This window comes from Pristiophorus japonicus, chromosome 14 (genome assembly GCF_044704955.1).
Source record: "Pristiophorus japonicus isolate sPriJap1 chromosome 14, sPriJap1.hap1, whole genome shotgun sequence".
NCBI lineage: Eukaryota > Metazoa > Chordata > Chondrichthyes > Pristiophoridae > Pristiophorus > Pristiophorus japonicus.
Window position 1 is genome coordinate 129,134,194 of NC_091990.1, and position 15,792 is coordinate 129,149,985.

General features: G+C 40.6%; 1 protein-coding gene across 4 annotated transcripts in view; it reads left to right on the forward strand.

Moving 5' to 3' along the window:
- Positions 1-14,563, forward strand: part of swap70b (switching B cell complex subunit SWAP70b) — a 110,836-nt gene extending 96,273 nt beyond the window's left edge. For 3 of the 4 annotated variants that reach the window (XM_070899610.1, XM_070899613.1, XM_070899611.1), the window contains exons 11-12: positions 10,111-10,207; positions 11,113-14,563. In XM_070899610.1, coding sequence (XP_070755711.1) covers positions 10,111-10,207; positions 11,113-11,225 — 210 coding nt within the window. In that variant the 3' untranslated portion in view covers positions 11,226-14,563. Of the gene's footprint in view, positions 1-997; positions 10,208-11,112 lie in introns of those variants that run through there. The other variant, XM_070899612.1, reaches the window with a different exon arrangement.
- The last annotated feature ends 1,229 nt before the right edge of the window (positions 14,564-15,792 follow it).

Below are 15,792 nucleotides of genomic sequence, written 5' to 3' on the forward strand. Positions count from 1 at the left end.
TATTTGGGGCTGGAAATTTGGTTGTGTAGCGCCCCAGAGGGGCGGTAATGCGTCTCGAATTGCTTACCGCCTGGCCGCGCAGCTTGTAGTGCCCGCTTGGAAATTTGGTGCCGGTTTTGCAGCTGCACAAAACACTACTGCCTCGCTCTGTACTTTCGTTGAGATCATGATGTCCGTCATCGTGCAATGTCCCGCTAGCGCCCTGCTTGTAAAATTAGGTGCATCCGCCTCATTTAGCGTCCACTCCTAGTCAGGCCAGAGAAACCAGGCAGTATCACTGCTATCATCAGCCTATTTAAAGGGAGGGAGGAGGAGCATAAATTGGAGGGCACATTGAGAGCAGCACGCTTTGTGAACCTCTGATTTAAAACGAAAGAATGATCTGCTTTTACAGGGTCCTTTATAGCGTGAGTGAAATAATTTAATGGGTGCATTACTATTTCGCCAGTGTGGCCTACTCCATGCTCTGGTTAGGCGGCATGAAGATAGAAGGGCTGTTGGCCATGCAGGGCCACGAATGAGGAGAGACCTTTTGATCTATAGAGGTTTCCCTAAAAACCTAATATCCAATACTGTATTGTGTTCTTTGTTTACGTTAAAACTCTACTTCCATCCATTCTAATTCTTTCTATAACAAATTGTCTTAAAGATACATAAACAAAGTTGAAGTTTTGAACTTGAAAACAACAGATAATGGTTGTCATAGTGCAGAATGCTATAACAGCTCAGCAGGGTACCAAAACATCAGCATTTCTAAGCATCTAAGCGCAGTCTGAGGAGACACTTCGGCTCCGGTTCAAAACAACGATTTAAATACAATATCCTTCATATCAATTTTATACATTTTGAATCCCAGATTTATAACATATTCCCCTCCTTGAGAGAGAGAGAGAACTTTTTTAATCTCTCATTTTTGGTTTCGCATCCATCATGCCATCTTTAAATTTCGATAAGGGAGACTCAGAAATTGAAGATTTTCCCCTTTTTTTTTTTGCAGTCTATTCCTTTGACTGGGAGGAGCAACCACTGACCCCCATCTCAAAGTCGATTCACCATTCAAATTACAACTATCATTACAAGTTGGAAAACTACCAGAGCGTGTGAAATAATTCGAACCCAAGGATGTGCTGATATATATCCCACAAGTGTACATGTTGTACTAATTGTGCCACATAATTGTGTAACTTGTACTTAAGCATCTCATTTACTGTTGGTTTCACTTGAGCATAAATTTTGAGACAGGCTCTGTTAGACCTGTAAAACATGGTACAGGAGGTACCACCAAAACCCTCATATTGGATTCGTACTGGCTTTTCCCATGCTCTGTTACCTACAAAACACAATTACAGTTAAAGTTATAATTCAGTCTTACAATCACTAGCACGTCGAGTAAGTACATACATTTCCAACAAAAATGATGCAAAGAAAGCTGAAGTTTAACATCTAATCAACAAGTCATGGACTTAAAAAATTCTCCAGATCACTTTTTTTTTTTTACTCGTATTCATCCATTATTACTCCCTAGCCTTCAGTTGTCCCAATCTAAATGTTATATTTTAATCGGTTTTTTACTTAAATACACCTTCAATCCCTCTAACAGGTGTTTAACTTTATCCTGATTTTTTTTTTCATTAATTAGATAGTTTCTCGATGGAGTATGTGTCAACGCTTTAAAAATTGTCTCACTCCCGAGCCACATTAACCATTTCATGTCTTGCTGTTGTCAAGTAACTGACCATGTCTGAGACCCATTCTTCAGTGCTAATTCACCATGCATTTCCGCATGTTAATTGCTTCATTCGTAACAAATCGCATCTGCTTCTGCACACTTACACCAGTATCTCTATCTCTTGCCATCCAATACAAGCCATCTTGGGCTTTCAAGTGATCTTATCAAAAGATTGTCTGGCGATCTTTACTTATCTTCCACTACATGTCTTGGGTAGTGACAAGGTTATCAATAGAGCTTTCTTAAAAAGTTCATAGGCAAGGACACAAATACCACCAAGAGAAAGCAAACATAAGAACATAAGAAATAGGAGCAGGACTAGGCCATTTGGCCCCTCAAGCCTGCTCCGTCATTTAATACCATCATGGCTGATGCGATCATGGACTCGGGTCCACTTCCCTGCCCGCTCCCCATAACCCCTTATTCCCTTATCGGTTAAGAAACTATCTATCTCTGTCTTAAATTTATTCAATGACCCAGCTTCCACAGCTCTCTGAGGCAGCGAATTCCACAGATTTACAACCCTCTGAGAGAAGAAATTCCTCCTCATCTCAGTTTTAAATGGGTGGCCCATTATTCTAAGATTATGCCCCCTAGTTCTAGTCTCCCCTATCAGTGGAAACATCCTCTCTGCATCTACCTTATCAAGCCCCCTCATAATCTTATATGTTTCAAGAAGATAACCTCTCATTCTTAATTCCAATGAACCTTTCCTCATAAGTCAACCCACTCATCTCCGGAATCAACTTAGTGAACCTTCTCTGAACTGCCTCCAAAGCAAGTACATCCTTTCTTAAATATGGAAACCAAAACTGTGTATGCATTATTCCAGGTGTGGCTTCACCAATACCTTGTATAACTGTAGCAAGACTTCCCTGCTTTTGTACTTCATCCCCTTTGCAATAAAGGCCAAGATTCCATTGGCCTTCCTGATCACTTGCTGTACCTGCATACAAACCTTTTGTGTTTCATGCACAAGTACCCCCAGGTCCCGCTGTACTGCAGCACTTTGCAATTTTTCTCCACTTAAATAATAACTTACTCTTTGATTTTTTTTCTGCCAAAGTGCATAACCTCACACTTTCCAACATTATACTCCATCTGCCAAATTTTTGTCCACTCACTTAGCCTGTCTATGTCCTTTTGCAGATTTTTTTGTGTCCTCCTGTGCGTTGCTTTTCCTCCCATCTTTGTTTCGTCAGCAAACTTGGCCACGTTACATTCGGTCCCTTCTTCCAAGTCATTAATATAGATTGTAAATAGTTGGGGTCCCAGCACTGATCCCCACTAGTTACTGATTGCCAACCTGAGAATGAACCATTTATCCCGACTCTCTGTTTTCTGTTAGTTAGCCAATCCTCTATCCATGTGAATATATTACCCCCAACCCCGTGAATTTTATCTCGTGCAGTGAACTTTTATGTGGCACCTTGTCGAATGCCTTCTGGAAGTCCAAATACACCACATCCACTGGTACCCCTTTATCCACCCTGTTCGTTGCATCCTCAAAGAATTCCAGCAAATTTGTCAAACATGACTTCCCTTTCATAAATCCATGCTGACTCTGCCTGACTGAATTATGTTTTTCCAAATGTCCTGCTCTTGCTTTAATAATGGACTCCAACATTTTCCCAATGACAGATGTTAGGCTAGCTGATCTATAATTTCCTGCTTTTTGTCTGCCTCCTCCCCAGAATCCAGGGAATTTTGATAAATTACAACCAATGCATCCACTACTTCTCTTAAGATCCTAGGATGCAAGCCATCAGTTCCAGAAGATTTATCTGCCTTTAGTCCCATTATCTTACTGAGTACCACCTCCTTCGTGATTGTGATTGTATTAAGTTCCTCCCCCCTATAGCCCCTTGACTATCCACTGTTGGAATATTGTTAGTGTCTTCTACAAAAAGACTGATCCAAAATATTTGTTCAGAGTTTCTGCCATCTCCATGTTCCCTATTACTAATTCCCCGGTCTCGTCCTCTAAGGAATCAACATTTACTTTAGCCACTCTTTTCCTTTTTATACACCTATAGAAACTCTTGCTATCTGTTTTTATATTTCGTGCTAGTTTACTTTCATAGTCTATCTTCCCTTTCTTAATCATTTTTTTAGTCATTCTTTGCTGGCTTTTAAAAGCTTCCCAATCTTCTGTCCTCTCACTAGTTTTGGCCACTTTGTATGCCCTTGTTTTTGATTGGATACCATCCTTTATTTCTTTAGTTAGCCATGGATGGCTATCTTTTCTCTTACACCCTTTCCTCCTCACTGGAATATGTTTTTCTTGAGAGTTGTGAAATATCTCCTTAAATGTACCCCACTGTTCATCAACCGTCCTACACTTTAATCTATTTTCCCAGTCCACTTTAGCCAACTTTGCCCTCATACCTTTGTAGTTTCCTTTATTTAAGCCTAGTATGCTGGTTTGAGATCTAACTTTCTCACTCTGCATCTGAATTTGAAATTCAACCATGCTATGATCACTCATTCCAAGGGGATCCTTTACTAGGAGATTGTTTATTAATCCTGTCTCATTACACAGGACTAGATCTAAGATAGCCTGCCCCCTAGTTGGTTCCGTTGCATACTGCTCAAGGAACCAGTCCCTTACGCGCTCTATGAAGTTAGTTAGACAAACTACCCTGACCAATTTGATTTGTCCAATCAATATGGAGGTTAAAATCGCCCATGATTATTGCTGTTCCCTTTTTACAAGCCCCCACTATTTTCTGGTTTATACTCTGACCAATAGAGTTACTACTGTTAGGGGGCCTATAGACTATGCCCACCAGTGACTTTTTCCCCTTATTATTCCTTGGCTCCACCCAAACTTTCAACATTCTGATCCTTTGAGCCAATATCATTTCCCACTATTGCAGTGATTCCATCCTTTATCAACAGAGCTGCGCTATCTCCTTTTCCTTTCTGTCTGTCCTTCCGGATTGTCAAATATCCCTGAATATTTAATTCCCAGTCCTGGTCACCTTGCAACCACGTCTCTGTAATGGCTATCAGATCATACCCATTTGTATCTATTTGTCAACTCATCTATTTTGTTACGAATGCTACATGCATTTAGACAAAGAGCCTTTAAATTTGTGTTTTTTACCCTTTTTTCCTGCTTGTTTTCCTCTCTTCTTCAACCTCACTTTCTTTATTTTTGTTTTCTAATTACAACTTTACTCTCCTCCCTACTGAATTTATTCTCAGGTTCTCATCCCCCTGCCAAGCTACTTTAAACCCTCCCCAACAGCACAAGCAAACCCCCCCCGCGAGGATATTGGTCGCGGCTCTGTTGAGGTGCAACCCATACGGCTTGTACAGGTCCCACCTCCCCCCAAAGCAGGTCCCAATGCCTCAGGAAACTAAAGCCCTCCCTCTTGCACCACCTCTCCAGCCACGTATTCATCTGCTCTATTCTCCTATTTCTGTACTCACTAGCTCGGCGCACCGGGAGTAATCCGGAGATTACTACCTTTTGAGGTCCTGCTTTTTAATCTCTCTCCTAGCGCCCTAAACTCTGCTTGCAGGATCTCATCTCTCTTTCTACTTATGTCACTGGTCCCGATATGGACCACGACCTCTGGCTTGTTTACCCTCTCCCCCCAGAATGCCATATTCTTAACTACACTTTCCTTATTTTCACTAGAATGTTAGAAGAAAATCACATTTGGTGGTGTAATTTTCCTGTTTCTCTATCTTGCATCTTAAGTAGGCATCCCATGAATTACTATTCATCCATGAGCTCTGGAGAAACCTTACTATCCAATACAATATTAAAGATTAACATTTAAAAAACAATACTTCTTAACCAACTATATTAATTCCCAGCATTTAGTCAGACCACCTAGATTGTTCTGAACCAGTTTCTTTTAATAAAAAATGATCCCTTTAAACTTCAGTTAGATTTTCCCTTCTCGAGTGCTTGAAACAGCAACTCATATCAATTTATCTTTATCAATTCATCGTATTCATTCCAATTTCAGAAACAAGTGATTGCCAAGCTTGGTAGTTCACATAGTGTCTTAACATTAAAGACACACGTGTCCACAGTTTACAAGGTAACTTCCATATCTTATCTCGACTCCCCACCTTGAGCACATTTTTGTCTCATTAGAGAAAATAGCATTTTAGATTGTTTCTAAACTTTTTAGTATTGTTTCTTTAAAAAAAGATTTCCAAACCCAAGATTTTCCAGTACAACCAAAATATTTAACAAGAATCATCACCTCAAATGTCTCAAAATTCCAATTCAAATACTATTTAAAAAAAAAAGTGAGAATCTCTTTTATGGAACTAGAAACTCTTTCATAATTTAAAATAACCATAATTTCACCGTGGTCACAATGTAAGTCCGGTTTTTCACAATTTATAATTTCAAGAAAACTTTCAGTAACCAAATTAAGAAGGCAATGCTTTGTTACAATTCGAATTGATTTAAAATGAAACCACGCATTTTAATTAACAAACTTAACAGCACACACAGGATTAAACAGCTTCAGCTCTCGGTACAGAAAAGTAGGTGGAGCTAAAACAAACGTAACAGACACAGTTTTTTCTTAAAGACATACTCTTATAGAAACTGAAATTCCAGCATCTCTTTTAAGGTTGTTTTAACTCAACAAATCTTGGGACCGAAATTGCCCCTCCCCTTAAGACCTGTTACCACCACAAATCGGCGGCCATGCTGCGGAGTGGAGTGGCCGCCGACTTTTCGTGAAATGGCCGCTCGTAGCCCAATTGCCCACCCGAGGTTTCCCAGCAGTGCCTTGATCTCTCTCCATCGCCCCCCCCTCCCCCTATTGCTCTACTGCTGCTGATCCATGTTAAGTGCGCCATTACTGTGCGCACTGCCGTGACATTCAGAGGTGACATTCCCCTCTGAAAATCTTCAGCCCGCCCAGCGGTTCCAAAACCTATTTTTATTTTCCCCAGTGAGGCTGTGGCCTTCTGCAATGGCGGTGCAACTTCCCTTAAAGGAGAGGACGCACTGCCGCTGCCGCCATGTTTTTTTTTGTCAGCCAACTGCCAGGTTGGCCCAACAATTAAGCCCCGGGTTCGGCCAGGCTGCCTCTTTTGGGTGCCAGGCTGCTGGCCCGGCCGAAACCCCCTCTGATGGGCCAAATTTTCAAATCGCAAAGGCTCTCCCCTTTAAGTGAAGGGGAGAGTCGTGGTGACACGGCGCCGCGATGATGTTATTGTGGCGGTAACTCCGCAGCCCCCCTCAACTTCCACCCCTCTCATGTAGTCACCGCCCCCATTAAGAGCGACTTCTGGATCCGAATTTTTAAAAAAACAACAAAGAGCAGAATTTCACTCGAGGCGACCTCAACCACAGCTGTGGTTAAAAACCATTGAAACGGAGTGCGTGCGCCCCGCTTTGGGCGAGGGGCAATTTCTACACACTTATTTTTTATTTTTCTCGACACAAAAGCTGAAGCTTCTTTGTGGGTTTCATTTTCTTTTTTAATTATCATCTCAGCAACTTATCGAATTCCCTGTTTTTTTTGCTTCTGTTTATTTCCTACACTCACCTGCTCATTATGCATCTCTTGTTTGTTACTCAGTCTACACACTTCACACAGAAGTGGGTTGTGTAATCCAGTTTCTATCCAGCTTCTTTAAGTTTAGTTTTTTTTCCTTATTCACTTGGGATACTATCTCATCCAAGCGCTTGGAGTAACTACATCCATCCTCTTGGACGACTCCAATAACCTCTTTCTGTATGGGACTGTTCACGACCTTATCTCCACAATGAGTACCCACCATTCTGTTTTTGGTTTCAGTAACGAAACATACCCCCCTTACGAGGCTTCCTACCCAGTCGACCCTCCTGGAGCCTTGTGGTGATGTTGTAGACCAAGTCCATCACCAACTCGTTTCTCCACGATAACCCTTTTTACAATCCTGCCGTGGTTGCCAATTTGTTGGAAATAGCCAAGTTTAAGACTATCTCTGTTCACTTTAATAATCGGGATCGACTAAAACAATCTGATGGGTATATTGTGTTTAATCAGAGTTTAAGACGGAGTATAACACATTAGTTATACAGCAAAAACATATGACCGTAACAAGTCGTTGATACTGATTCTGATCGGACAAACGGCTGGCACACGTGAGCAGTTCTCTTTAGCTTGCAGTCTCTTTCAATTTGTCTAACGTTTCCTTCGGTAAAGCATGGAATTTCTCGAAGGGTGTTTGACCAGCCCAACTTTTGTTTTGCTCGCCCCTCATACTGTTTGTGAGAACAACATTGAGAAGGCTACATTTATTCTCTTTTTAAGGGTGGGCCTGAATTGGGATATTGACAAGACCTTTTGACCTATAGAGGTTTTCCTAAAAAATTAATATCCAATATCGCATCGTGTTCTTTGTCTCGATTCTTGTTTCAAGAACCAGCCCTAAAGATGTCTTACAGTTTTGGCCACGTGTCTTTCTTGTTTATACTTCCCAGAGTTTGTTCTTTGAAATTTGTTTCATCTCTCTCGTCCCTGTTCTCTCCTTTGATCCCATGAGGCCAAACCAGAAAACTGCTCTTTCAGAGTTGTTAACGCCTCAAACACCACAACCAAACCCCTCCCCAGCAAGTAACAAAACAAAACAAAATGTCCCATTGAAATACCATCAAACACAATTAACTTAAACAATGTATGGACAAAGGCCCCTTCCATTAGTCATCCCATAGCAACATCCATGTGGCATATTAGGCACACACACTCTCAACGATAGGTTGCATCAAACAATGCAACAACATATTTAGAGCCATTATTTACATGATGAGGACATCTGTCCATGGTGGGCAAAGTTCTCACTCAGACTTACGCTGACATTTGCCACCACTTTACTTCACTTCCCCCCCCCACCCTGCCCTTCCCCCAGCCGGGTGCTCCTTCTCAGTTCTTAGTTATGCTGCGGTTATGTGGTTGAAAACCAAGGTTGCGAACAGTGTGGTTCAGCCTCAGACAAAAGTTGGGGAGAGGGATGGAGTCAGTGGTTAGGGAACAGTTTGTGGTGGGGACCAAAAACAATGGCTTCGGTCTTCCCAATGGATAATCATGGCAATAAATTTTTATTAATCAGTCTATAACAGACCCAGATATGTGGTGAGGAACACATCCCCCCCCCCCCCCCTCCTCCCCCACTCCCTACTCCCATTGATGGAAAGCTTTGGGAACCACAGGTCCAACACCACCTGTCTCCCCCCAAGCATGCTACACTTTACTATATGTCATGTCTCAAATTACTGATATACTGTATCCCAAAGCATTATTTTCTGAAAGAAATGAATCCAATTTGCATAAATCAACACTATCTGCTTCCACTGTCTCCCTAGGGAGCATGTCCCATAGATTTATCGCTGGCTCACTGAAATAATGGCCTTAATCTTAAACCCCCCTCCACATGGGCGGGCGAGGGTTGGAGGAGGTTTAAAAAGTTGCAAATGCACAACATACCCCAAACAATTATGTATGCACCCGCCGCTGTTTTTACGGCAGCGAATATTGGGGCCGCCGAGTCTCCCGCTTTGGAGAGGAGGGAGACTCATCAACATATTAATGCAATTCGGACCCCGAATTGAATTTTACTTGTGCAACAAGGGAAGGGTAAGTTGCTAGTAAAATGGAGGCAACATTGTTCGCCACGTTATCTGGGTGCTTCAAGGTAAGGAGGTCCGAGCAGAATCAAGGTGCAGTGCTCACAGGTCCGTTCTCGGTTTCTCGTGGGCTATGATTTGGTGAGAGTACTTGGGGTGAGAGAATGATTTGGAGAGCTCGGAGTTGTTCAGAGAGAGAAGCTCATGATGGATGGTGGCTTGGCTGCTCTCAATTAGACTGAGGAAGAAGAGGAGAAATAGGATCAATAGCAGCAAAGGCTTGCAGTGGTGAGAGCTCCAGGGGACGAGATCACAGAAGGCCCTACCCACCTAACAGGGTACTATAGATAGAGACTCCACATTATCGACCTGTCAGAACAGCAGTGCTTCCGAAGGCTGAGGTTGTCATGTCAGATGGTCACAGACCTGTGCAGCCTCCTACAGAAAGACCTCCATTAACCTCCACAATTTGTGCTGATTAGCTGATTTCTGTAGGGTTGGATCAGACTGGCAAATTCCTGGTCCTGACCGTGATGGGTGTAGATCTCGGGTGAGGACCAAATCTGAGCTGGCTTGATGCTCATGTCAAGGCTCACACATGATTAATAATCACTTGAATGCGGTACTGTAAGAGTGCTCGGCACCTGTGGAAACCCTTGCCCAACAAAAAGTTGACGTCTTTGAGAGGAAGACATGAGAATAAAATTGGGAAGAAAACATAATAATTAAAGCTATACGGTTATAATTGTGCAACAAACTGTTCTAATTCTTTCTAATTTTGTAACAGCAAGTGACAAAAAAATTAGAGTTGGCGACTACCAAGACAAAGAACTGGAAGGACAAAGTGGCACAACATGAAGGATTGCTGCGACTTATAGAGCCAGGTAGGGAAAGTGAAATCATTATCATAAATATCACCTTGTAGCAATAACCAGTGACCAAATCTGGAGCTATGAAGTTGAAAGTGGTGGTGAAGGGGTTAACATCTGGTCTTTCGAGATTTCACCTGCGTAAGTGTATAACACACCTTAAAAAAAAAAATATTGGTCATTGGTCATTGATTCAGTGAAACAAAGACATCAGTTATGTAAGTGCTTGTTGCTGTATCTTTGCCTACAGTGAGAAAAGGTCAAAGAGTGTAGTCATACACCCCCAGCCATTTTTAGTGAACTGCACTTTGGTGAATGTTTTAATACTTGAAATTGACACGGTATCATCATTTTCGTTGATCTTGCATCTCATTCCCATTGATCTGGGCGACAAATTGGAAGATGGGGATGGAGAAACATTTTTTTGAAGACTTATCCAATATGAAATGTTAATTCACTTTTATTCACTATACTCTCACAATGGCTAAACTAGATTTTAAGGTATTTTGTAGGAACCACTATTTAAAAAAAAAAAATAAAATGGTTTCATTGCTGATTCACTGTTTTAAAAGTCTGGGTTCTTTTATCTTTTATATAAAATGCAGAATATTAATATGCATCAATTTTATCTTGTATTAACAAAGTGAACTATTCCAATTCTGGGTAGCTACACCAAATTGACTTCATTAGGGGAGGAAGTTAGGCTAGAGATGTGAAGCAGATGTCAGTAGGAATAAAATCAGAGCGAGGGAAAATAAAGATGGTATTCTCAGCAAAATGCTGAGCTGTTACCTGTCCCTTCATTCCTTGTCTCCAAGAAATACAATGTAGTTACTCGGTTATTAAACTCCTGTACAGTCAACCATGTCCTGTGTGTGTTGAATTACTCCTTTTAAATATTTGTTTCTTAACTCTTGTAGGTTCAAAGGGCCGGCAGCTGATCACTAATTGGGGACCAGCTTCCTTCACAGAGGCTGAGTTGAACCTGCGGGAAAAGAGTTGGCAACAACAGAAAAATACTGCAGCGCAATAATCTGTCATCTCAGAACAGATCGAAGCATTGGACTGTATTTTGACATGATCTCGCGGTCACATACTGGAAGCAAATGCTATGGACATATTCATTGTGGAGACAGAACTGGTTTGAAACTGTTCTCCAAAGAAGTATTTTATACTAAAATATTAACATTCTAGGACCAAAAGTATGTTGGAACAAAGTAGAGGACAGTTTATTTGTAGTTAACATGAAGTTCTGTTAGGTTTTTCAATAAATATTGTCCCGTTAATTCAAATATTTTAAAATCTGCTTTCAACATTCTGTAATTTTTATACTAGGTTTGAAAAGTTTGCTTTTTTGCTTGCTTCGATTATGTGCTGCAATGTTTTATTAACTTTGTACCTGAGACTTTGAGCTGGATGTGTGACTGGGTTGATTTAGTCGAGTGATTTGACAGTGTCACAGGATAAACTAGGCTTATGTTGTTGGCTTCATGCACAGCACTAATCTCCAACATTTGCAATCTTTACATCCCATCTGTAATAAAACAGCCAACCAGGACCACAAAATGTTCACAAAATGTAATGGTGAATGTGTAAAATGCAGATTTGCCTGAGTCACTCCGATTGACTTCTGTTTGTTCGCAGGAGTGGGGAGGAAAAAGGGGAAATCCTTCACCTTGTTTTAGTAACTTCCCATTGGTCACGTGCTTGCACAATCATTCTGCCATTAACTGATGTCATCAGCCTATAGACCATGGTCTGGTAATATTTAGTCTTGTGATTGAAGTTCTGTTTAAGAGTTGCACATTATTTGCAACATAAACAAGTTCTCAATGTTTTTGTTAAGATGACCGGCTCTATCTCGATTATTCAGCCCACTCACTCCTTATTTATCTTCGAAGTCTGATACTTTCCAAATCCTAAACTGTTTGGATTAGGCTCGAGGGGCTAGATGGCCTACTCCTGTTTCTAATTCTTATGAGCTTCCATATGTTTTAACTTGAAGTATCGGTAATAATGGATATTATGAAGAAAATGTATATTGACCAATTGAACCTTCCTCCAGATTGGCAACATGAATGTTTTTATTGCAGCTGTCTGGAGAGACTGCTCCAACATGATACAGATTTGCCGTCTTGTCAGAAAGTTACCTGAGATAGCGAACATTAAAGATTTGGAAAATATTGTCTTCAATGAAAATGCTAAATTATATGCAGAAGTTTAGACTGTAGCTTCATTATTTTTATCTCTTAATCTAACTCATAATATAGCATTTTAATTTCCTTGATTTATTAGAGAGATCGTATTTAAAAAGCCTGTCAGGTTATTCTACATAATAGTTTGAACCTAGCTAATAAAAATGAAAAAATTGAGTTGACTTTTAAAATAGGGAAAGTGTTTTTCTGTCTGTCTAAATGAAGATCAGAATTGAAAGTGAGAAAAATCTGGCCAATGAGCTTGATTATTTGCATATTTTACAACATTCATCTTTTAAAGGTTTAATATAATTATTGAATATCCCTTCGTTGAAGAGATAAATCCAATATTCTGTTCAGCTGAAAGTGAAGCAGATGTTTTCTGTTGATATCCAATAAGAGGCTTTGAGAGACTGGAGCATTGATATTCATGTAATTTAATTCTTTGAACTGTTGTCTTTTTTAGAATGCAGTCTCTGATCAGTTTTGTTGTGTGTAAATAATTGGATTGTACGCACACGGATTCCCCCACCCCATGAGTGCCATTGGCCCTTTCACCAGCGCAGCGGTGTTTTTACAAAAATAAATCTGGTTTGTTCACATGAAGTGAAGCCACCCTAAAATGAGGAATAACATCCAATGGAAACACTGCAGAATGGCTCAGTTAGTGAAAATAGGCATTTTGAGAAAATGTTGACTGAAAAGGTCAAAGCAGCAGGTGTCCGAGGTAACATCATTAATCCCCAAAACGGTACATAATGATTTTTTACCCCAGTATTACCACACAAGAAATGTTTTATTTCAATGAGTCCATGGAAAATTATTATGCCAGAAATCATGTGAACCGTTGATACTGTGGCTTGTTGGTTTGGTTGTTGGTGAGTTGTTGCCAGTGACTCACTGGGAAGTCAAGTGATGCACCTTGATAACCAGAACACGTGGTATTTAAAAACACGCACTGAAATGCTCAGTACATTAGTAGTTCAGCCATACAGATCAGGAAGGTCCCAAGTTCCACCCCCGGTCTGCGCTGAGTTAACTGATCTCAAACTGACTTCCTGCATCCCTGGCTTAAGGAGGGGAAAATTGGCCCGAGGTCCCACTCCTGATGACTACCTCGTTGGAAGTGCACTTGTGTGAACCTTGGAGGGAGCAAGTGGGCTTGATTTCCCCCTGTACCCCACAACAACAACAAGCAAATAGCCTATGTCATTAATGCCCCCCCCCCCCCCCTCCCCACTCACACCCATCCATTCACTATCAAGACACATGAATAATGGCCATGTGGACAAAGTACCAGGGCACAGATACCATGGTACTACACTCCAGCAAGATGTCAACATCTTCAAACGGGGAGAGGAGAGATTGACAACATAAAAAAAAAATCTGGTTTGTTACAGAAACTTCAAAGAATGCCTAAATGATTTTTAGTAAGGCCTCAGTAAATTGATGAGGACACATGTGAAAGGGGACTCGCAATTGGTGTGCTGAGTAAATGATTTGAATAGAGTTTAAAAAAATATATTAAATTGCAATAATATCTATGCAATGTCAATTTGAGCAATGTATTGAGCTTGTCAAGGTAATTCAGCACCATTGCTGTCACTTTATTTGAATAAATGTAGAGAAAATAGAGTTTGTAACTTTTGTAACAGTTTCTTACTGAGATCTGTATTTTGGCTACAAATGTTTGATATTTGAGAATTAATCGTGATCAGATTTTTAGACTTTGGTAAAGAAAGAATTGTCATTTTAAGAAGGTAAAACGTTCACTTGAGATTTGTCTTTTAACTTTGTGTATTTTATTGTGGAAGCTCACGGAAGAGTTCTGTATGAGCTCTCTGTTCCATAACTTCTTGACTTGAACTGGATCTTCATTAGTTAGAACTGGAATGCAATTGTTCACCGTATCATTCTAAAACCAGCTGTGATCATCGAATTTGTGAATGGTTGGGGTTTAAACAAGATTCGTGTGTAGACATTTATCTGAAGTGCTAAGATATAAATAAGAATTGCTTTCTGCAGTGTCTTTACATTTTATTGTTAACATGCTTGAGTTAAAATTGCTATCATAGGTTTGTAACTGCAGGCAAGCTGATATTTTGCAACTATTTGTAAATCTGCATTAAAACAGTGTTTAGTGCGTAAAATAAAAATCAGATGTACTTTAAATGTTCAGCATGGCTCCTGACTTTAAATATGTAATAATCCCCCCCTCTCCCAAACATTGCATACCTTTCACAAGTGAAGATGAGCAATCGGATTCTGGCGCAAGTGCCCTGTAATTTCACTAATTCCATTCTTGGAGCTGTGGCAGTGTGGCGAGGAGTGACTCGCTCCAGTAGGAGGTGCCTAGTTCTATCTGCTTGGCATCTGCACAAACAAATCCAACACGCTTTTATCCATTTGTGTGCGCTTTTTCAAAAAAAAATGAGCCTCTTGTTTTCTGATCCCAAACAAATACAAACTGTAACAGAGAGGATAGGCAGATGACCACCCAACATCCACACCTAGATACTGCCCAGCTATGGTCATTGGATAGCTACCAGGAATGGGAATCCAAACTGGTGACATTTGATTTTTTTTTCTCCTTCCCCTCTCTTGTGTGCATGAAATCTTTGGTGAACAATTCAGTTTTTTTTTTGAAGACATTACTGACGTGGTGAACAGGAGAAATACAATGGATATATGCTTGGATTTTTCAGAAAATATTTGATAAGGTTTCATACTGATAATTGATGGCGGAGTAATGAGACACAATAGGAGATCAAGTCTGATGCTCCACTCTGGGAGATGCTCGGTTAATCTGGGATTTTAGGCCACCTGACCTTGTTGGTCTGAAATCTACATTGGGCCGTGCAGTTACCGAGCGAGTCACTGAAATTGCTATTATTCAAATATGAAATAGTCAAACTATGAACTACAGTTGGAAGTATGTGGGGGAGAAAGTTGGGGAGGAGGAACCCATAATAATTAAATCTGATCAATGTGTCATTGTTTTTGGGGGTGAATGCTGTGCTAACTTTGACCAGAATATTTAAGGATAGATGAAAAAATTGGAGAGGGGGGGAAAGACACCATGATACCCAGAATTTAAGATGTAGTGGATTACTGGAGGTAACACTGCTTCACACATTAATGGCCAGAAATCTAATTTCAGAGTAGAAATAATATTAAATTGCTCTTGTCATTTGATGTCTCTTGAATCTCTTCGAACAATTGCCGCTAAATAATTATTCCTGGATGTCAGGTCTCCATTTTGTGGAGCTTCCAACAGTTTGTCAACAGGTGGGGTTAATGAGGGGAGCCTCTCCCACAATTACCGTTAATTCTCACCTGCTGTGTCAGTTGGGGAATGGTTTCCTCGGAGATGTTTTAATTGCAGTGGAGAGCTCAGCTCTCTGC